The sequence below is a fragment of the Podarcis raffonei genome, chromosome 13 (assembly GCF_027172205.1).
Source record: "Podarcis raffonei isolate rPodRaf1 chromosome 13, rPodRaf1.pri, whole genome shotgun sequence".
NCBI lineage: Eukaryota > Metazoa > Chordata > Lepidosauria > Squamata > Lacertidae > Podarcis > Podarcis raffonei.
Genome location: NC_070614.1, coordinates 33,951,523 through 33,975,501, shown reverse-complemented (window position 1 = coordinate 33,975,501; position 23,979 = coordinate 33,951,523). Strand labels below are relative to the sequence as shown.

The 23,979-nt window shown below is 40.0% G+C and overlaps 2 protein-coding genes across 2 annotated transcripts; both read left to right on the top strand.

The window, feature by feature from the left end:
* The first annotated feature begins 248 nt into the window (after positions 1-248).
* Positions 249-11,402, top strand: LOC128398842 (vomeronasal type-2 receptor 26-like). Its single transcript, XM_053360100.1, has 6 exons — positions 249-406; positions 1,432-1,765; positions 2,961-3,091; positions 6,151-6,340; positions 8,792-8,918; positions 10,501-11,402. Exons 1-6 carry the CDS (start codon positions 249-251, stop codon positions 11,400-11,402), a joined length of 1,842 nt encoding a protein of 613 aa, XP_053216075.1.
* Positions 11,403-13,718: 2,316 nt separating this feature from the next.
* Positions 13,719-22,354, top strand: LOC128398841 (vomeronasal type-2 receptor 26-like). The gene is made up of 6 exons (XM_053360099.1): positions 13,719-13,930; positions 16,003-16,294; positions 18,206-18,625; positions 19,925-20,146; positions 20,568-20,694; positions 21,441-22,354. The coding sequence occupies exons 1-6, from the start codon at positions 13,719-13,721 to the stop codon at positions 22,340-22,342; spliced, it is 2,175 nt and encodes a 724-aa protein (XP_053216074.1). The 3' UTR covers positions 22,343-22,354.
* The last annotated feature ends 1,625 nt before the right edge of the window (positions 22,355-23,979 follow it).

Here is a 23,979-nt window from a genome sequence, read left to right as displayed (position 1 = left end):
ATTAATAACACAATACCTGAGAGCTACTATAAATATACCTCTTAGTTTTCAGAGACAGGGCTAGGCGTAGGAGCTGGTGTGTATATGACCACTGATTCTTTGTAATTAGGTTTGTAGATTTCAGACCTGGAACAGGGCTATCATGGAGACATTCATGAAAGACTTGTAAATTTGTACTTGTAGTCAGGATGCTGGCATTATTGGTCTGGCTGCTGTTTCTGCTTCCTCACATGACTTGCAAAGCTCACATGGCTAAATGCAGGCTCCAGTACCCACAGCAACCACTTCACAAGTATCATCAGAAAGGAGACCTCATCATTGGTGGCATTGCTTCTCAGAGCTTCATCATCTCCAATTCAATAGCATTCACTGAAGAGCCTCCTCAAGCACTGCCTGAGGAGTTTGCGTAAGGAGTTCAGTACTTTAATTTTTGTTTGCATGGATGTAGTGGCAGACTTTGGACTGTCAAATTTCAGCGGCACCCTGTTCATAAATGAATGAATGAATAAATAAATAAATAAAATCATTAAGTGCTGCCCATCTTTCCAAAGGTGTTACATAGGAATATTTCAAAGTAGCCGAATTTGAACAATTGTTTTAAGTTATGGGTCTCCAGAATCTATTTTCTAAATCTGAATTGCCTCCCTGAAATGTTATTGTCCTTTCATGTAAACGTACAGACACCACATACACATCAGGGACACAAAATTTCCTGAAGCTGCCTAGCACAGTGTTGTTCTGCAGTGATTTGTAGATTCCATGGTTACGTATCATTTGACCTGAATCTTTAACAGAAGAATCTCTATTTTATTATGGCCAATGTTGAAACGTCTTATATTTTATTTGTAACACAACTGTATACATGTCTACTCAAAGGTTAGTTTTCTTGAATTGAATAGAGTTATTCCCAGTCAACTGGAGGTAGGATTGTAGCCCTAAGATTTTCCGCTGTCCCCTTTACTAGTGCCCAAATCATGCCAAGTAGTTACACACCCTTCTCGGTTATCTTATAACTTTATTTTCACCTGGCTTTCCTTCTCATACTGTTTGAAGCACAGGAAAATAATTGCTTGCTTATTTTTAATGGCCATGTATCTGTTTGCTTTCTTTGATGTCATAATTTTGTTGAATACTATCACATTGAAAATGCCTTCTTAAGAAACTGAGGGGTAAGTTATAAGTACAAGTAAAATATGATTAGAATGTACTTGGAAATAATATTAATTGCTGAGGGTGCATAGAATGACATTTTCTAATGAGTTTGAAGCACATAGATCAGCTTTGGTAAGTACATTACCAAAGAAGTAGTCACAATTTCATGTTTTCACAATGTACACTGACTTTGTTAGTTGTTGAATCTTTTAGCAGACATTTCTTTTAGAATAAGTTCCCCTAATAAAAAAATATGTATATGGCAATACTTTTATTCAGGATAGAATCACCTTCTGATACTGAATGTAACTCTAATTTCAGTGTAGTGCCAAAAAATTACCAGCAAATCCTGGCTTTGACTTTTGCTGTAAAGGAGATAAATGAAAACTCACATATCCTACCAAATCTCACTTTGGGCTTCCAAATCTATGACAGTTATTTTAATGCAAAGAGGACCTGTCATGCCACAATGCTTCTGATGTCCACCCTGGAAAAATTTGTCCCTAACTACACATATGACACCCAGAAGAATTTAATAGCTGTCATTGGGGGACTGGATTCACAAACCTCCATTCATGTGGCAAATGTTTTGGATATCTACAAGATTCCACAGGTGGGATATACCTATATGTGTATTAAGTTCTGTGAATATGTGGTTTAGGAAGGGAACATATCCTTTGTCCTTCTAGATTGGTCCTGGTGTTTTGGGACAATCATCTGGCATGAATTGTATTATTTTTTTCTGCTCATTGTAAGTATAAAGTTTATCCACCCTTAAGAGCCACCATGCATGGTCAGTATGGGGACCATTGTTAGGATTTACACAGTCGGAGCTGTAATTAATATGTTAACAATTGCAAAATGATATTTTAAAAGAACCTCTAATGGCTACCAGTACAAACTGTGCTTCTGTCCTTTTTGTGAACATGTATTTAATCTTAACATAAGATAATGAGAAGTCCGTGAGAATCAACACAGTTTCATTTCTCCTTTTTATCTCCTAGTGAAGGGTAACAGTTGGCATGCCAAAATTTGCTTCAGTTCTAAAACTGAAATCAAAATGGCACAGATAAGCTGTCACATCCAGGAAGGAATGGAATGCCATGCAACCCTACCTTGCAATTTGTGCCTAAAAGGTGTATGCAAGAAAACTCTATATTGGATTAAAATTAACACTTTATTTTGTGCATACACAGCCATGTATCCTTGTCAAATCTATAGGTCTGACATCTTAAGCAATGCAAGAGTTAATGAATAGGAATTATCAGCCAAACAATCTCAATTTCAGGTATCTCACACAGCAGATGCATGCAGGCAAACCATTATCCAATCAATCAAAGATCTAAGGCTGTAGATTTATTTATTTTTTAAAAATAAATAAAATAAATAAACCTTAAAACTATAGAAATATTAATTCTTGTTTTGTTCCAAATCTCTCTTTAGCTTATTTATAGCCCTGCTCCAGTGATGAATGATAAAACCCCAGGTCTTCCCTTCCACCAGATGGTCCCTAAGGAAAATCTTCAGTATAAGGGAATTCTCTCTTTGCTTCTGCATTTCGGGTGGACATGGATCGGGGTTATTGTAATGGACAATAGCAATGGAGACAGATTTGTGGAAACTGTTTTTCCAGTGTTTTCCCAGAATGGTGTTTGCTTTGCCTTCATAGAAAGAATTCCCACATTAACCTTTGTCACAGATGTTAAAAATGTGTTGGAAGAGGGGGCAAAAATACATGATAAATTGCTAGGCAGTACAGCCAATGCATTGGTGGTTAATGGGGAATCATATTCCTTCACATTTTTTAGATGGTTGCCATATCTAACGGAACAAGAACTCATAACGACGACACTAAAAGGCAAAGTGTGGATAGCAACAGCCCAGCTGATGGTTACTTCATTTGTTTTTCAAAGGACTTGGGATATGAAAATATTCCAAGGTGCATTAACCATAACAATTCATTCAAATAATCTAGAAAATTTTCACAGATTTCTTGAGAGCAGAAACCCTTCCAGTGCAGCCGGGGATGGTTTTATCACAGAATTTTGGCAGAATGCCTTTGCCTGTGTTTTTCCAATGCAATTTCAGGAACAGGCCCAGGGCAATATTTGTACTGGTGAAGAAAAGCTGGAAAGCCTTCCAGGAACTTTCTTTGAAATGAGTATGACTGGCCACAGCTATAGCATCTACAATGCTGTTTATACCGTGGCCCATGCTTTGTGTGAAATATCTAAATCTAGAATGAGACACAGAGCAATGGTGGAGGGAGGTGGACTGAAGCTTCAGAAAGAACCATCATGGCAGGTAATGGACTTTATTTTGTTCTGTGACACAGCAGAATATTTTGAGTGAAATAGCACACCATGGAGCCATGGCCTCGATGCTTGACATCCCAATGCAGGGTAGGGTCACAAATCATAGTGCAACCTCACACTACCTGTAAAATCCCTGAATGTAATGTGGATTTTGTTCATGGAAAGACCATGGGGTGAATATTCATAGGTAAATGTTGAATGCTCTCAACCAATTGGGACAAGTGCTTGAAAACCATCAATATACCCATCCTCCAAATATTTTCTTTCATTGCCCATATTAAGAGGTCCCCCAGGGGCAGAGAAGAATTCCTGGTGGAAGGGGCAATGCCCAGGCTGCTGCTGTCATGTCTACCTGTGGCCTCTGCCAAAGGGTGACCACCACTGATGGCCATGGGAGCTGATTCTTCATGAGCTCCAGAAGCCACCCATGCAGTTATATTGTGAGGAAGAGCATCTGTGTCATCCTGGCAGCCATACTAGGCACTGTGAGTGCTGTAACAAAAGGCAAAGAGGCAGGAGTAACTAGTGACATGTTGTTGTTGTTTAGTCGTTTAGTCGTGTCCGACTCTTCGTGACCCCATGGACCAGAGCACGCCAGGCACTTCTGTCTTCCACTGCCTACTGCAGTTTGGTCAAACTCATGCTGGTAGCTTTGAGAATACTATCCAACCATCTCGTCCTCTGTCGTCCCCTTCTCCTTGTGCCCTCCATCTTTCCCAACATCAGGGTCTTTTCCAGGGAGTCTTCTCTTCTCATGAGGTGGCCAAATTAGTGACATAGCCAAACTGAAAGCAAGTTAGTTGTGAGTGTAGTGGAATACTCACTTGCAATAGTTACAAGTGAAGTCTCCACTGGACGGGGAAGGGGGTGTATGGACAGCTAAGTTCACTGCAAGCAGGTGCTGGAACTACTGCAAACCCATCTAAGGGTGCTGAACCACTGTGGGGTATTGCAGGAACTGGTGCAGGTGTGGAAAGTAAAGAAACAGTTACTGGTGTCTCCATAGCAATAGCTCAGGGGATGGGTACAGATGTCACAGCTAACCCTCAAGAACAGACACCCTAGCAAACAGTTCACAGTATAAATTGGATTTTGATGCTTTATGTGTGGATCTCTGCACACTGGGTTATCCATTAGGCTTCAGAATGAGTGGAATGGGCTTTTTCCAGTGCCCCTACCTTGGCCAGTAACACAAAGATGGTGGTGGGATCTGGCTGCAACTACTTGGGGGCTTTCTTGACCACAGAGACCCCCTTTTTGCAGCTTATGGGTGATAGCCTGTAAAGAAACATAAATAAAATACAGCAGGCAAAGCAACAGTAAAATTGGCATACAGGACAAAGGACTGTCTAACTGAGTATTGTTCATGTAGCAGGCCCAACTGAGAAGCCAGAGGAGAATACCAATGAGAATGCATGTGGTTATGCAAATGAACTCCTGTGAGAGATAATCCTTTCAAAGAAACCAACACAAACAAGGGGAAAGGGGTGAGGTGGGAAGTGAAAACAAGAACTGCAGTGAAAACTAAGGGAGTGGGTTAAAGTTGGTGGTTGGGAGAGCTGACATACAGTCTGCAGGAGAACTTGTGGCGCCAGAGATCAATAGCTTATGGGGTAGGAAGGCAATCTACTACAGCACAGTATTAAAGACAAGACTCTTGAGAGTCCCATGGACTGCAAGAAGATCAAACGCATCCATTCTTAAGGAAATCAGCCCTGAGTGTTCACTGGAAGGACAGATCGTGAAGCTGAGGCTCCAGTACTTTGGCCACCTCATGAGAAGAGAAGACTCCCTGGAGAAGACACTGATGCTGGGAAAGATGGAGGGCACAAGGAGAAGGGGGTGACAGAGGACGAGATGGTTGGATAGTGTTTTCGAGGTTACCAGCATGAGTTTGACCAAACTGTGGGAGGTAGTGGAGGACAGAGGTGCCTGGCGTGCTCTGGTTCATGGGGTCACGAAGAGTCGGACACGACTAAACGACTAAACAACAACAACAACAACAACAAAAGTAAAGAGAGTGGATTGCAGGTGGTGGGTACTCAGGTAGTTATCAACTGAAGCGCCTCCTCTTCTTGGAATCCCCATAAGTGACCCACTATGAAAAAGGTGGCTGCTGCTGATGGAGATGGACATAAATGCTTTGGCTTTGGCCTAGTTTGGGTCAATACGATACTGCACTCTCCCTATCTGTCACAAAGAAGATGGGGGAGTTGCTTAAGTAGCCTGATTTCCACTTCTCCCACCATAGGGCCAAATAGCCACACATGGTTGTACCACACTCCTCCCTGCTGGGGATGATATTTCTCCTTTTCTAGAGTGAGCAGGGTGGGGCAAATGTGTTCCTCTCCCACACACACACACACAAGGATGATACAGAATTGCCAGTCCTATGCTCAGTGCTTCGGAAGCAAGATTCAGAAAGTCCCGAAAGAATGCTTACAGAGTTCATGAAGTGCCATAGATTTCAATCAAATTTGTTTCTTAAGATATGTGTGCATAGAGCAACACAGCCTAAGTAAGCCTAAGTGGGGTTTTTTAATCCTCTTTCCCATTCCATATTAAAATAGCAAATTAATTGTCCTTAGTCTGAAAAATACAACTAGAGCATTTTATAAACTTTTTCCTTTCCCTCCCTAATCTAGCTACATCATTTTCTCAGAAGTGTCTCATTTAACAACAGTGCTGGAGATGAGGTTTCTTTTGATCAGAAAGGAGAGTTAATAGCTGGATTTGATATTATCAATTGGATTGTTTTCCCAAACCAATCTTTTCAGAGAGTAAAAGTTGGGAGGATTGATCCTCAAGCTTCTCCAGGCCATGCCTTCACAATCAACGAGGATGCCATAACATGGCACAGCTGGTTTAACAAGGTAGGATTGAGCTATCTTTAAGCAATAACAGGCAACACGTGGCTTATAATGTTCTCTCTCTCTCTCTCTCTCTCTCTCTCTCTCTCTCTCTATATATATATACTTATGCATACACAGTGGTACCTCGGGTTACATACGCTTCAGGTTACATACACTTCAGGTTACAGTCTCCGCTAACCCAGAAATAGTGCTTCAGGTTAAGAACTTTGCTTCAGGATAAGAACAGAAATCGTGCTCCAGCAGCGCAGTGGCAGCAGGAGGCCCCATTAGCTAAAGTGGTGCTTCAGGTTAAGAACAGACCTCCAGAACGAATTAAGTATTTAACCCGAGGTACCAGTGTGTGTGTGTGTGTGTGTGTGTGTGTGTGTGTGTATATATATATATATATATATATATATATATATATATTCTGTATTATTTCACAATTCTTAAACAGAGAATATATGATGGAGATACAAATAATAAAATAAATCAATATTGTATGAACAAAATTAGAGAAAGTAATCAATCAATATCACAGAGGCAAACAAGCCTTTCAATAGCCCCAATCCTGTAATCATGCGATAATAGAAGCTCCAAGCGTAGCAATTCTTATACAGAGAATATGTAATAGAATCACAGAAAATAAAAGTCTATCACTGTTGCACGAACAAAATTAGACAATATAGTCCACCGGTATTGAAAGAGGCAAACAAGCCTTTCAACAGTCACAATCCTGTACCTGTGCGATAATGGATGATCCAAAAATGTAGTACAGTTTTTCCAGGCGACAAACGGTTTTGATAGTAATTCTTCATCAGCTGGCGATGATGTAAAATAAAATCCATTATATTTGCATACAATATAAATATAAGAATGACAATCCTGTAAACATATAACTGGGAAAATCAGATATCTTCGAGGACTGGGGGAAATTTGTTGAATATCTGAAAAGAACGTGTGATGTGCAAACAACGCTAGTGGGGTTCCAAGAAGCACTGTGAAAGTTGAGATATGTTGTTTGAAAGAAATAGAAGTGGGAGGGAAGATTAATGGCAATATAAACAGAAGAAATGCGTAACTGGGAGGCAAATATGGATGATTGTCAGAGAAACTGAAGGAAGTCCAAATAGAGTTAAATTTGGGGAAATTCTGATATGATTGTTTATTTGTGTTGGAAAATTAATAAAAATTATTATTAAAAAAAGACAAACCTGTAAACATAACCAATCATAAATAATGAATATATACCATATGAATGGTCCTAACAGGTACCTCAAGTAGCATAAGATCAGCACTCACTAAGAAGTGTAGAAAGCTGATACTGAAGGCTGAGGCATTATATAGGCCATCCCGAGAGTACAAATCAGAAAATTTAAAGATACAGAATCCAACATTTAATGCAGTGAATGATAGCAGTAGCCATATAATCAGAACAATTAAATAAAACAATTGAAGTCTAATTTCATGTTCAAACACCCAGGATACAGGGATTTGAATAAGAAAAGTAATTTAGTTTCTTGTTGATGTAGCAATCTAATGTGATCTCTCCTCATTCTGAGTTATCTCTGAATTACCCAGAGAACCATGTAAAGAAGGTCTGTGTCTCTCTGCTGGTGTTTCACAAAAAGTTCTACCTGTGGTGAACCCATAACCCGATTTCTAATGCGGGAATGATGCTCTCCTATTTGAACACCGCTCAGTCATGTGGTTGATCCAATATAGAGTAGATTGCACTGGCATCTTATTAGATATACAACATCTTTAGTCTAGCAGGTGCTGAAATGACGGGTGGTAAATCTAAAATTAGAATGAGCATCATAAATCTCTTTTGTCTGTAAAACCAAAGGACAGGAGACACATCCACCAGGACTGAGCTATCAGCAGTTTGAGATCCTTGATGTAAAGAGTAATTTGCTTTCTTTTCCTTTTTAAAAAAAGACATTTGCTATATAAAAATAAACTAATTGGTCAATACACATATAAACATAAAGTATGGATCAGGTGTAAGCATTCTCTTTAAAACACACAAATACAAACCCAGGTATAGGATGAAGTCATGAATTAGTGGGTCTTGTGTAGTCTCAGTAACATCTGCTCCGCAAAGGTCAGAATCTGAAGGAACCCATGCCCTTTATTTATTTATCTATTTTATTTAATTTCTATACCACTTTATATTTCTAAGAAAAATCTCAAAGAGGTTTACAGCATATTAAATCAATAAAACAAAAATAAAACAATCTGAAGAAAGTCAAATATAGAGTATGCAGTCAAAGCAACATTACAAAAAACTAAAATATTATCTTAAAGATTTCAAAATAAAACATTACAAAGGCGGTTAACTACAGAATACATAGTAGGGCTGGTGAGTCTGGGCCCCGCCCCCTAGGCCAGGTGGAAAGGCCCTTGCAGGGAGCAGCCTTCACCCCTCACCTTATTCTCAAGGTTGCTATTCCTTCATATGTTGATTAGGTCCAACCCCTATCTTTGTGTACTGAGAGCTGCCATCCTGGTTCTAGCAAGCAAGTGAAGGAAGGGGAGCCATTTTGCTGCTATGATTGCATCCCATGTCCAGAAGGGAAGATTGCAGACCAAAATGGTGATAAATTTATTTATTTATTTATTTATTTATTTATATTTTTATTAACAGGCCAATCAAATCACATTAATTCCAAATCACATTAGTTCCAAATTATACAGCCAAATTTTTAAAATTTTGTTGGGGGTACCCATACTTCGAGCTCCGAAAGGGATCCAAACATCACTCTTGCTGCTGCTTTAATTACACAGTTCTGTCCAGTTCTGTCCAGATAGTCTCCTTGTTATTTTCCTCATCTTCTTGTTGTTATCATATATTCCTTTCTTTGTGATCTCTGATAATCTTCACAAGCGGGTTGAAAGCAAACATATCCTATGTGGATTTTACACTCTCCAAGAGCCATATCACATAAAGGACAGACGCCATTTCCACACCTCCATAAAAAACATTCCCACAGTCTGTCCGTTGATTTCCACAGGCCTGCCAATCTGTATCTCAGGAGGCCCTGCCAGGTCAAATTCACATTCTGATAACCATACATTCACATTCCGATGACCATGGCCCTTCTCCCCCTCGTCCTCCTGTGGGCAGGCCTGTCTTAACGAATCTCCATTTGTAACTGTGTCACAAAGCTTTCTTTCCATTCCCGATGTTTCCACCAGTCCTCTCTTTGATCAGTAATTCATTTCCACACAGTTCTTAATCTCCTGCTTGTGATTAGTAATTTGCAACGATTCTTTCTCTCTGGGGGAGAGGGTTATTGGGTACTCACATAAGACAAAAAAAGAAAAGTTTTTTCCACCCCCTTTCCATTTCGCTCCGACATACCAATCTTTTAATGATGAGTCTTCACTTGATTTATTGTCCAGCCCGTCGCTCCGCATCACAGAGATCCCATTAATTAGCAGTCTTTACTCCTGATCTTCACTTGAAGTATGTGCATTTGCTTCTTTTCCAAATATATATTTCGAACTGATGCAAACCAGTGCGCGATCAGAGACAGCGTCCGGGAGAGCCGACCCCACCCGAGGGCTTCGTGCCTAGTGCCCTCACCCCTGGCCGGGGGTGAATTATGGACACAGCAGGCAAGGCAGTGCCCCCCATTCCCTTGGGGGGTAAGGGAGGCTGCATACTCCCATATCAGCCTCTTAATTACCGCGTGTGGGTCAGAGAGATGTTATTGTCGGCCATCTTCCAATGCGCGCCCTGGTGGCCCTCAAAATGGTGAGAAATTTAGCATGCAGTTATCAAACAGTTTGCATGTGGCCCAGTTATGGATATCTACACCATAGTTTCTTATCTTTCATGTTTCAAATATGGTGGAATATTTATAAAAGAATGGGCTAGATGGAAATAATCTGACTAATATATGTTTGGGTTACCATTTCTCCCCGGTTTTACACCACATTTCAACCAATACTATCCTTTCCAGTTGTTTATTCCCACCCTTAAATATTTCATCTGCTTCCAGCTCTGAGGTTTTTAAAAATTGTTATTTTAAAGACATTTGTTATAAGGTGCCCTGATATTTTGTAAATGTAATGAAAATAATAAACATATAATAAACTTGCAACTGTCCAAGCTGTGGACTTGGGGTGAGATTTGTTGCATGTATTAGAATATCACCTCTTCTCTTTTTCAGACATGGGTGACTGCTATGAATGCACAGATGAAAATTATCCAAACAAGAGAAAGAATTTATGTATTCCTAAGGATGTAAGCTTCTTGTCTTTTGAAGAACCTATGGGGATTTTTTCAGCTGGTTTTGCTCTTTCCTTTTCTTCAATTTCAGCTCTGGTGCTTGCATTGTTTGTGAAGTACCACAACACTCCTATCATCAAAGCCAACAACCAGGATCTCAGCTACACTCTCCTCATCTCCCTCCTACTCTGCTTCCTTTGTGCATTGCTATTCATTGGTCATCCACAAAAGGTAACATGTCTCCTCCGACAAAGTGCTTTTGGCATAATCTTCACAGTGGCTGTTTCTTGTGTGCTAGCGAAAACCATCACTGTGGTACTGGCTTTCATTGCTACAAAACCAGGATCCAGGATGAGAAAATGGGTGGGAAGAAGACTAGCCAACTCCATTGTGATTTGCTGCTCCTTTATTCAAGCAACCATTTGTATTATGTGGTTGGCATTTTCTCCCCCATTCCCAGATGTTGATAAGCACTCAACTTATGGAGAAATTGTTCTAGAATGCAACGAGGGTTCTGCAACTATGTTTTACTGTGTCTTGGGCTACATGGGTTTTCTGGCTATGGCCAGTTTCAGTGTGGCTTTCCTTGCCAGGAAGTTGCCCAACAGTTTCAATGAAGCCAAGTTCATCACTTTCAGCATGATGGTATTCTGCAGTATTTGGTTCTCCTTTGTTCCAACGTACTTGAGTACAAAGGGAAAATATATGGTAACTGTGGAGATCTTCTGTATCTTAGCTTCCAGTGCTGGATTGCTTGGATGCATTTTTTCTCCCAAATGTTACATCATTTTGTTGAGACCAGAGTTGAATAACAGAGAACAGGTAATGCTGAGAAAATGTTGAAGTTTATGTGCAGTATATCTGTGTCCTTGCTATTTTCTGCTATCCAGAGCTGTATGTGCATTCACCACAGTTTTTATGATTTCCTCTCCCATTAGCTGTCTTACATAAATCTTCACCAACAGTATAGATCATAGATGATTAATTTGAAACCCTGTTAAAATAAAAAACATCATGTATGCATACTCAAGCTCTTCCCTTCAAATTGTGTTACAGCAGCTCTTCTTAAAATTCCAAAACATTTTTTTTAAAGAATCAGATGGGTTTATAGTCTTTGCTGATGCTGAGACGTATGCAGCTAGTAAATTCCTTATAGACCATAGCCATAGAATTTATTATCTCAGGGTACTCTCAGCTATACAATAGCAAACTACCACTAGTGGAATCTATTCTAGGAGAAGCAATTATTTTTTGTCTTTTGAACCATTGGTCTTGAATGTTCTGAGCTATACCTTAACTAATGCTGCTTTCACATCCCAGGAGTGAGGCATTTCAGGAGTCTTTATATTAAATAAGAAGTCTTGATAGCTTTAGCAATGCCACTTCTGCTCTTTTGAAGAAGGCATTTGCCACACAAATTCTCTATCTTGGAAGAAGAGATTAGTTGGTGTGTCCCATAGGGAGGAGATCTTTGCGAGCACATGGGAAGCAGTGCCCAATGGGCAGGGAGAGATCAGGCTGCTGTTTAAACTTGCTTTGCCCCTCCTCCTCCCTCTTTTGCTGCACCCACCCTCACTTGCTCTACAGCAGGGATGTCCAACAGGTCGATCATGATCTACTGGTAGATCCCCACGAGGTTTTGGTAGATCACGGTCGATCTCTGGCTCCCTTTTCTTAGCGCTGCTAAAACTGACTCCTGCCCCGCCCGCCATTGTTGTTTTATCTCTGGAAGGGAAGATGGAGCTTTCTCTGTGCTGCTGTTTTCATACATAGTGATCTTTTTGTGAGTGACTTTACAACTTTGTCTCTTGCCTTTACCCCCCCCAAAAAAGCTGACCCCCCCCCAAAAAACAGGGGTAGATCACTGCCAGCTTTTGATTCTGAAAGTAGATTGTAGTTTCTTGAGAGTTGGCCACCCCTGCTCTACAGTATGGAATTATTTTTCTTTCTTTTTTGCACGGCAGAGTTTGATGACAGTTGAGGAATTCTGAGTAGGGGCTTAGTAGGAACATTTGGTGAGCTCCTGATTGGTCATTGAGACTCCTCATTTTTGGCTACTCCACATCACATGGTGTTTTGATTTTCTGATCATATGTATACTTATTTGATCTTGTCATTCAGTGTGGGTAGGTAAGGGAATTTAATAATTGGCAGAAACCCTAAAGCATGATTGGGTTAAGAGCACTCTTGAGTTATCTTCCACAGCCTGTAGTATCCTTGGGCTGCCCTTTGGTGAACACTGGGCAGTAGGACGTGAGAGCACATGTTGTGTTCACAAGCCTGAGGCTCTTTTAGCTTTGAAGGAGATTTTTCTCTCAATCCCTCTAGAATGTGGCTGTTCACATGCCCAGTGAAGTAGAAGGATGCTTTGAGAGTACACATTTAACAATTTAGATTATTGTCGCTTTGTACATGAATATACAATGCAGCCAGTTCATGCACATACAGAGCAACTAGATTTGGACATCTGCTTTACTGATCAATAACACAGCATGCTCACCATCTCATGCTAACACTCTGAGCATGAGGGCCATCATTATTAAATGATGGATAAATTTGTATATTGAACCAAATTGGGGAGGATGTCAGTGGCATTACTATTTACTACTGAGGAGGGGGGTGTTGCAATGCCTAACGGTCAAGCAAGGGTTCAAAGCATTCATATAGTCAGACTCAAATTCAAAAGCAGGCCTATCTTATTATCAGATGTTAATTCAAGTATTTTTGGTATCCTTTACTCTTGACGGGTCATTCAAACCCCAAGCGTCTTACAACACCCTGTCAAGCATAAAAATGAAAGCTTTTGTTCTGATCTCGGAAAAATCCCCCCTCCTCCCTGAAATTCCCCAGAATGACTCTAACTTTAATTTGGTGATTATAGTACCCTGCAGTTAAAGACCTATAATTATTTTTGTTGTCTTTCAAAAACCCTTGGGGAGCTGTAGTTTCCACTAGTAACACAGCCTGCTAAATGTCAAATAAAATTACCTAGCATTCAGAAACAGGTCTAGTGATTAAGAATGGATGTACACTGTACTTTGAGATTTAAATTTCTGGTTTATCAGGCCATTGTAATAATGGTAACACATGTGGCATTGCTGTAGATGGAAATAAGAGAATCTGCATATAGAATGAGTATTTGCACTTGTGCTCAGAATGATGGTCCTTGTGGTGTTGCTGCTCATTCGGCTTCCTCATATGGCATGCAAGGCTCCCGTTAAACGCAGGGTCCAATATCCACACAGTCCACTGCACAAATACCATCAGAAAGGAGACCTCATCATTGGTGTCATTGCCTCCCAAAGTTTCATCATGTCCAGCTCAATATCGTTCACTGAAATACCACCTCCAGTATCAGCTGAAGAGTTGATGTAAGATTTTTTATTTTTTCCATTTTCTTCATTTGTGCAGAGTAAGAAGTGTCATGGTGTGATGAGATCAGTCCTATGAACGTTACTTACTTACTTACTTACTTACTTATTTACTTACTTCTCCAAGGAGCTCAACATGATTCTTTTCCTCCCCATTTTATTATCACAGCAACCCTGTGTGTTCACTGAGAGATTGTGACTGGCCCAAAATCACCCAGAGAGTTTCATGTCTGAGTGCATATTTAAACCCTTGCATCATAACACAGTGCACATCTTCAGTGATCTGAATCTGTCCTTTTCACTTTGTCTCCTATTAACTACTTAAATACCAAAGGAAATCCTGATCATGGATGTCTTCTCTCTCAATTGACCTTAACGTTTATGCTTGAGGAAAATATCTGCTTCTTATCATGGATGGGGGAGGCAGTACTAGAATCAATCTAAGCTCCCAACCACCCAAAAACTCTGACCAGTTACTACTTCATAGCAAACTTCTCTAAAATTACTGTATTCGAGCTCACATTTTTCTCTCTCACCTTAATTCTAAGTCCACATTCCTTCTGATATTGCTTCACACACAAGTAGTTTGTTTCTTTAGTCTGATTTATATCATAAAAATCTTTAAACATCTGTAATTGACCATTGTCACACATAGAAATAGATTGTAAATGTTAAGAGTATATAATAAGAAGGTTATTCGTATGAATGTACATACTGTAGGATTAGAACATAATTAGAAATATAGTTAGAAACATTGTTTATGTGTGAGGGAATCCAAGCTATTTTGAATCATATACCGGTAGATTACAGTAGAGCCTTCTCTACATTGGTAAATTATCAAGACATTATCCAGCATTCCAAATTTCCAACACTGATGATATTAAGCAACTGATACTATCAGTGTTCATCAAAATGCGAAATTCTACATACTGTCATGGTATTGTATCTATTATCTTCAAATATTATTTTTTGTACATCACATTATAATTAATTAGGCCCACAATAGTTGTATTCCTGTCAGGGACTGGGCAGAGGAGGAATGGTGGAGAAATAATGTTTTGCCATGTATATAGAGCAACCTGACTTGTTAAATAAGTGAAGATGCCTATAGATGTGTAAAATAGGTGGAATTGCTGAAAAGCAAATAAAAGGAAGGTAGCCTCCTCTTTAACAGAGTTGTTCAAAAAAACATTTATTGTAGCATCTTGCTTCATTCAGCACGTGTTGTTATTTTTATTCTTACTACTAAGTCAGTAGTAAGGGAATGTAATAAGGTAGAACTGTATATGCATAGCACACTCTACCACATTAAAGGGCATGGGAGTGAGTAATAAGAAGAAAGGGTCTGCCATTATAAGCCCCTGTCAGGGACTGGGCAGAGGAGAAGGGATGGTGGAGACTGGCTCCCCATTCTGACCCTTCCAGGAAGGAGGAATAGGAAGACAGCATAGTTTCACAACAGTGATTTGAGAGAGGTCACAGCTCAGAGGCAGATGAGGCAAAAGTGGTGAAATAATGGGAGAGGAGGAGGAGGAAGCACCGGGGGGGGGTGACAGCTGATGGACACAGGTCTTTAGAAAGCATTCCAGACCCCCCCTCCCAGAACCTGGCGAACCTTGAAAGTAGGAGACAAAGAGCTCAAAGACAGAGGGCACTTAGCAGCACCCGTAGAAGAGATGATGAGATTGATGTGGGAGAGATGTGTTTGTTTGTTTGTTTGTTTGTTTGTTTGTTTGTTTGTTTGTTGTGTGTGGAGATTCACTCAGCACAATGCCATTATCCAAAAAGCTGGGTTCTATAGCCCCTCTCTGTAAATACGTACTGAATAGAAAGTGGAGGGTAAGAAACATTTCCTTGTCTTTGCACATTCTGGGGCAACCTGCCGGGAATCACAGAGAGCAGCCTGACAATTCCTCAGTAAGAAATATTGTAATTAATATTTCTGATGAAGATATTTTAGATCAGAGTGTTAATTTTATTCAGTGTAGAATAACTGGTACACTGATATAGAATAAGTAATAAGTGATGAATGTGAGATATCCTTCTTATACAGAATGTAACTCTTGTTCTAGAGTAGTACCTAAAAATTACCAGCATATCTTGGCCTTGGAATTTGCAATAAAGGAGATCAATGAAAACCTTCAGCTCTTACCCAATGTCACTTTGGGTTTCGACATCTATGACAGTCATTTTACTGCAGTGAGGACCTATCATGCCACCATGTTACTCATGTCCACATTGGAGAGATTTTTCCCTAACTATGTATGTTACACCCCGAATAACCTAATAGCTGTCATTGGAGGACTGGACTCTGAAACCTCCCTTCATGTGGCAAATATCTTGGATATCTACAAGATGCCCCAGGTAAGATGTTTATGGGTATATTTTTGTGTACATGTCAATATATGTAAAAGGCTATCATAGAACTGTAACACTTCTGCACACATGCACAATCCTTGCAGATTACACGTCATGTTTGAAAATAGAAATAGGTGCATTTCATGTACTCAATATATATTTGAATGCTATATGTCAAGTCAAGGACACTTGTACATTCACAATGGAGAGGAAGAAAAATTGTTGTGAATTTAGACTATGTTGGTGACTTTTTTGAAAAAATGACCAGAATGCTTACCACCCCACCCTGTTCACATTGTAAAATGATAGATTAGAGCTGACCTTTCCCTTATATGTTTAAGTAGCTAATGTGTCAGAACAAAAGATCCAGCCAGAATCTATCTCTGATTCTTAAGAGTAATGTAGCTGTTAATGAATGAACATGATCCTCAGCAACTGGTATCCAGAGCCATACTGCTTCCAATGCTGGAGGCAATATATACACATAATGACCTAAGAAATATAATGTTTAATGAATTGACATTATGAGCTGGGTAATCCCCATTCCAATACTTCCCTCAGAGATAAATATATGGAGCAGAGGTATTTCAAAAGGCAATATGGCAGTTGTGTTGCAAAATTGGACCTAGTGGTCTTCACACTCTTATGTGTTCCCCACCTGATGGAAGAGTGGAGCCCTATGAGAATGTGATTTTTCAGTGGTGAAATCATATGTGGGGAATACTGTCCCTAGTGTGACCTGCCTAGCACCATCCTTGTCTGCCTTCAGTCTTCAAGACCACTTTCCTTACCTTGGGCTTTGGTTAATTAATGTTGCCTCCAATGGTAGTAGTGGTTACCTTTTATTTTTTTCATAATTCTTTTTATATTATTTTCCCCCATTTTAACAATATAGGATATTTATATACTCCCAATCTGAAAAATACAAGAACAAATACATACAGTGGTACCTCTGGTTACAAACGGGATCTGTTCTGGAGGCCCGTTCACAACATGAGCAGAACACAACCCACGTCTGTGCGGGTCATGACTCACCGCTTCTGCACATGCGTGTGACGTCATTTTGCATGTCTGCACATGTGCGAGCAAAGAAACCCAGAAGTAACCCTTTCTGGTACTTCTCGGTTGCCACGGGACACAACCTGAAAACACTCAACCTGAAGCAAACGCGACGTATGACTGTATAACAAATACATTATTCTTGGTTTTGTTCAAGTGCTTACATTTAAGTGGGGTGGGTAGGACTTCTACTTGTTAATATGTTACTAGATGAACATTTTAAGCATTCTATTGTATTGTTTATTAACTTAAATTGTTATGTATTAAATTTATTTATTTTTTATTTTTTCCCCCAAATTTATTTTACGTGACATGTTTTTTTCTGTGCAAATCACTTTGAGAATTATTATTGTATAACGTGACTGATAAATGCAAACAACAACAATTATAATGATTGCTGTTATAAAGAAAGCAAATGCCTCAGAATACTGGAAAGGCCCATGGAAATTGTATAGTAGGGTGGTTGACAGAGGGACGCGCATGGCGCTGTGGTCTAAACCACTGAGACTAGGGCTTGCTAATTGGAAGGTAAGCAGTTCGAATTCCCACGACGCAGTGAGCTCCCGTTGTTCAGTCCCAGGTCCTGCTAACCTAGCAGTTCGAAAGCACGCCCCAAAGTGAAAGAAGATAAATAGGTACCGCTCCGGTGGGAAGATAAAAGGTGTTTCCATGTGTGGCTCTGGTTTCGCCAGAAGCGGCTTAGTCATGTTGGCCACATGACCCGAAAAAACTGTGGATAAATGCTGGCTCCCTCTGCCTGTAAAGTGAGATGAACTCCGCAACCCCAGAGTCGTTTACCTTTACCTTTACGTATAGTTATTTTATCTTCATTTCCTTCTCTCTTAAATCTTCTTTTAGCTAGTATATAGCCCTGCTCCAGTGATGAATGATAAAACACCAGGCCTCCCTTTCTATCAGATGATTCCAAAGGAGACCATTCAGTATGAGGGGATTCTGTCTTTGCTTCTGCATTTCAAATGGACATGGGTTGGGGTTGTTCTTATGGATACTACAGAAGGAGAAAGATTTGTGCAAACTGTGGTTCCAATGTTTTCCCAGAATGGCATCTGTTTTGATTTCATAGTAAGAATCCCCACACTAACTTTTGTCCCCAACATTAAAGAGATGTTTGACGAAGGGGAAAAAACATATGCCCAAGTGATGGCCAGCAAAGCCAGTGCTATGCTGGCATATGGACCGTCTTATTCCATGGCATTTTTTAGATTTTTCCCATTTTTATCAGAAGAAAAGCAGGTGTCAGATTATCCAAAAGGCAAAGTGTGGATTAGAACAGCCCAGGTGGAGCTCACTTCATTTGTTTTTCAGAAGGATTGGGATATGCAAATTTTCCCTGGAGCCATATCCTTACAAATTCACTCCAGTGATCTCCCACGTTTTCACCAATTTGTTGAGAGCAGAAAACCCTCTAACACGGCAGGAGATGGTTTCATCAGGGACTTCTGGCAAAATGCCTTTAGCTGTGTGTTTCTGCATCATGATATGGATGTGGTGGAAGGGGACATTTGCACTGAGGAAGAGAAGCTGGAGAGCCTTACAGCACCATTTTTTGAAATGAGTATGATTGGCCACAGCTACAGCATCTACAATGCTATCTATGCTGTGGCCCATGCTTTGCATGCCATGTCCTCCTCTAGACTCAAATACATGTGGTTGTTGAATGGAGGGAGACTGAGGCTTCAGAATCTACATCCATGGCAGGTAATGTAGGAAATCGTTGCCAACTTGGGCTCTTTTGGGAGGAAAGGTGGAGTATAAATGTAATAATAAAAACAAAATGCTTAACATCCTCATATGGCAGTAAACACCTTTTTTGGGGGGGATGAAACTACACCTTCATCCATGTACTAAATGTCTCCCCAAACTGTATCAGTGTTCACATTTTTAGCTTCCTTCTACTCTCTACAATTAAATTATCTGTTTCCATTATCTCTGCGTGTAACATAAGCACAGTACAGTGTATATGTCTGCACAGGGCTTTTTTCAGCAGGAACTCAATGGAACGTAGTTCCTGCACCTCTCTAGTGAGCGTGATTGCCATTGAGTTGGGTTCCAATATTTATCATCAAAAGGGGTCCATTTTACATTTTGGCCAAAAGGGATGTATAAATAAACCATCCATTGAATCGAACCCCTAGTTTTCCTGGGTTCACCTCTTCAAAGCTGCTTCAAATAGAAGAGCCTGAGAAAACCTTAGCTAGGAGCAGAAGCCCAAGCACAAAGAAAGCACAGTGATCAGATAGGTATGAGACGATCAGAACTATACATAGAGAGGCCAGTTTTACTTAGTTCAAAGAGAAATAGCAGCACTGGAATTAGGGCAGTGCAGGCAGTTCCCACACACAGCAGCAAGCCGATGGGGGCACAAAATAATAATGAAGAAAAATGAATTGTTGTTAAAACAAGAAATATTTTGGGGGCACCAAATTTTGTCCTTGCCCAGGGTACCATATTACTGAAGTCTGCCCCTGGACATAGTCTTAGATAATCGTGTGTGAATTTGCAATGAAGATATGTAACAGCATTTCTCCCAATCTACCCTTTCCCTTTTCAATTTAGGTCCATCATTCCCTGAGAACTGTCTCATTTAACAACAGTGCTTGGGACACAATTTCCTTTGACAAGAATGGGGAGCTAATGGCTGGATTTGATGTCATCAACTGGATTTTTTCGTCAAACCAAACTAAACAGAAAATTGGCCAGTTAGATCCTGAGGCTCTTCCAGACCAAGCGTTCACTATCAATGAGGATGTCATAATTTGGCACAGCTGGTTTAACCAGGTAAATTGCTGCTGTTGAGGAACTGAGCTGTTGAGGAACTGAGCTTTGATCCCTATGTGGCTGCTGACCTCCTGTGCAATGTGAATTTCCTGGGAGTTTTCTGGCTTTGTTTATCTCTGAAGTAACAATTTATAATTCCCCAGCCTCCAGCAACTTGTGATAACCTTGATGGTTTCACTGATGATATGAATAATTATTCTACATGTTTTATGCTGCATTGGTGGTGCTCTATTAAGTTCTATCATGTTGTTATTATTTATCGTTTGTAAGGCGCTTTCAGATTCATTTCAATGAAAAGCTGCATAGAAATATAATCAAAGAAATAGTGGATTAGTACCTTCTCAGAACTTAACAATCTTTTCGGGGCTTACGAAAGCGCATTGTTTTCAAAACTGCTATTCTCTTTCATTTGCCTTCTTAGACTCGTCCACTCTCAGTTTGTACTGACAGCTGCCATCCTGGTTTTAGCAAGAAAGTGAAGGAGGGGAAACCATTTTGCTGCTATGATTGCATTCCATGTTCAGAAGGGAAGATTTCAGACCGTGAGGGTAAGAAATACACTCTACCTAGAATCGTTGTAATTTGGCAAAACATGAATTCTGGGGTTGCTTTTCTTTGGTATTTACATTGGGTTGCCATACATAGGGAAAACCCAGACGTATGGCAGCCCTAATTTACAAGTTCCATACAAATCTTTGTTTAATAGAATGATTTAGTAGGTCTGGATGGAAATTTAAAGAAAAATATAATTCTGATCATATTTGAGGACAGAGTACAATATGAAATTAAGATCCTGTCCAGCTGTACGAAAAGTTCAAAACCATTTCAATTTAGATTCAGGTCAAAGAATTAATCCCTTCTTTTTTTCTAAGCCATTTTGAATGGTTGCTGAGACTCATTGGTAAGTTGACAACAAAAAGAGGGATGTTGGGTAATGTGGAAGGCACCTCTGTTCAGTGTTGCATATTCAGTTTTACTTTTGACTTTTGCTTTGAACACCATCAGTAAAATGATGAGTCATTGCCATTTGCAAAAGCTATCATTTTTTTTAAGTCTTCAAATACTTTAATTGAAATATCAAACTCAAAGTGCAAAACAGTAATGTTCATTTCGATAAGAAGCTAATTAATTGTTTCCCATGTTTTGCTTGTATCTGTCTGAACATTTTTTAAATGGAAAGGTGGAATATAAATGACAAATAAATCCCTTGTATCTACACAAGAGGAACTGTTATGGCATGTTGAATAAATTTAGTACACATATCTGAGAGTGAGAGCACACCTTTATTTTTCAGACCTGAGCGACTGTTATGAATGCACAGATGAAACTTTTCCAAATAAAAATCAGGATCTATGCATTCCCAAGCGCATCAGCTACTTGACTTTTGAAGAACCTTTGGGGATCATCTTAGCCTCTTTTGCTCTTTGCCTTTTTTTGATCACAGCTTTGGTGCTGGGAATATTTGTGAAGTGGAAGGATACTCCCATTGTCAAAGCCAACAACCGGAACCTCACCTACACCCTTCTTGTTTCACTTCTGCTCTGTTTCCTGAGTGCTCTACTATTTATTGGCAAGCCTCACATTGTGACATGTTTCTTCCGGCAAACTGCTTTTGGCATCATCTTCTCAGTGGCTGTTTCTTGTGTGTTGGCAAAAACCATCACAGTAGTTCTGGCTTTCCTGGCCACCAAACCAGGATCCAGGATGAGGAAATGGGTGGGGAAAGGACTGGCAAACACCATTGTGTTTTCCTGCTCCTTTGTTCAAGTAGGACTCTGCATCACGTGGCTGGTAGCCAATCCTCCATTCCCAGATGTTGACATGCACTCATGGACTGAACAAATTGTACTAGAATGTAATGAGGGATCGGTGACTATGTTTTACTGTGTTCTGGGCTACATGGGGCTCCTGGCTTTTGTGAGCTTTACTGTGGCTTTCCTTGCCAGAAGGTTGCCTGACAGTTTCAACGAAGCCAAGTTTATCACTTTCAGTATGTTACTTTTTTGCAGTGTTTGGTTATCCTTTATTCCATCCTACCTGAGCACTAAGGGGAAGTACATGGTAGCAGTGGAGATCTTTTCTATCTTAGCCTCCAGTGCTGGGTTGCTGGGTTGCATCTTTTCCCCCAAATGCTACATTATTTTGCTGAGACCTGAGCTGAACAACCGGGAACAGCTAATAAGAAGGAAGCCTTGAAGAATGCATATTTCTGAGTCTTTGTTGTTTGCTGTTAAGTGGTGTTTCCACAGCAAAAAACAAAATAAAAAATTAGCTAAGATATATAATGCATCAAATTACATGTGAACGTTTGAAAGTCGCCCACGATCCTGTCAGTGTCGAAAACATTGTATGAAAAGGATGCATGTATGTATATGGAAAGTTGGCACAGCTTAAATGCAAACATATATACATACAATGAAAGAAAAAAAAGAAGGCTGTTGTGAAATTTATTAAGATTTTTTAAAAAATTTTTTAATTAATTTTCTAAATTATTTCAAATCAAACCAAATTACTTTAATTTAATATAATTTCTCAAAATCAGGTCTCCTCCTCCTGTTGCAAACATAAGTCAATAATTTCCTCCCTTAGCCGCATCATCTCTTATTTAATGTCCAATTGATCCTTCACTTGTTGTTAATCCATTCTTCCAGCTGACCACATTATTTTCCCTCCTGACAAACAGTGCCTTTGTTACATCTTTTAAATAAAAAAATCCATTTCATCTGTGTAGTCCTTCACATACGTTGTTGTTTCAGACCTGGTGTGCTGGAAGAAGCAATCTTCCATTGTTCAGTTCTTTGCAGTGCTTATCTAGATGGGACAAGGTCACATTCCATGCCTTCTGCTGTTTACATGTCCATGTCCATGTTCATGCCCACTCTCCGCCATTAAAATTCCACTGTGGAGTTCTTTCTTGGCACACAGTTAAAAGCAAAATCTTTTCTCAAATTCAGCCTCTTGACAGACTTATTCAGCAGCCATTCAATCTTCTTGCTCTGCATTGTTCCTTCACACTCCTGCTCCAATCCAAATATAATTTTCAATAAAGTCCATTCAACCTTGGTCGAGGGGGAAGGGCATAATAAAACCTTGTTAAATTCCTTGTTGAGCATAAATCAAAAGCCTCTCCCCTCTTTTCCATGGTAGCAGCCAGAATAACATAGCTACAGGTTCACACATCTCTTTCATTTTATAGGGGAGGACAAGAAAAAAGAGCATTTGAAAACCATATGAAAGCAAAAAACACCTTGTCCCCCCGCCTCCTTCCCTGGCTGTTGTGAGGCTAGTCAAGCTTCAGAAATAAACATTCAAATGCCTTCAAAGAGCCAAGCCCAGTCCTTTTGGCAGCTGCTTGATTGCAGCCCATTATCATGTCAGTCCAGGAGCACCTCTTGATTAAACAACAATATTCCAGATTAAGGAGGAACCAACCACAAATCATGCTGGAGACAGAGGCTCGTACCTGGCAGGGGCAGACTCCCAGGTCACACCCACTCTTTCTTTCAAGTTGGCAGACACAGGCTTGAGCAGCACAGTGGGAAGCAGCGAGCTCCCCAGACCCCATTGGGGAACATTGCTGGGATTTTTGCCTCATAAATCCAGGCGTTCCCCTGCCTGAACCTTCCTGCTGCCTGTGGAGGGCAGTGGGGAGCTATCGCCATTGACTTGTGACATAACCAGAAACTGAAATCTATTAAAACTTTAGCTGCTCCAGAGACACTGGCCTCAGCATGAATGTTGAAATATTCAAACCAGGTTTTATTCACTGGTTCTTCGTTCCAGCTCTGCTATACACATAGCAGGAAAACAACCATGAAAATAGAATTTCTAAG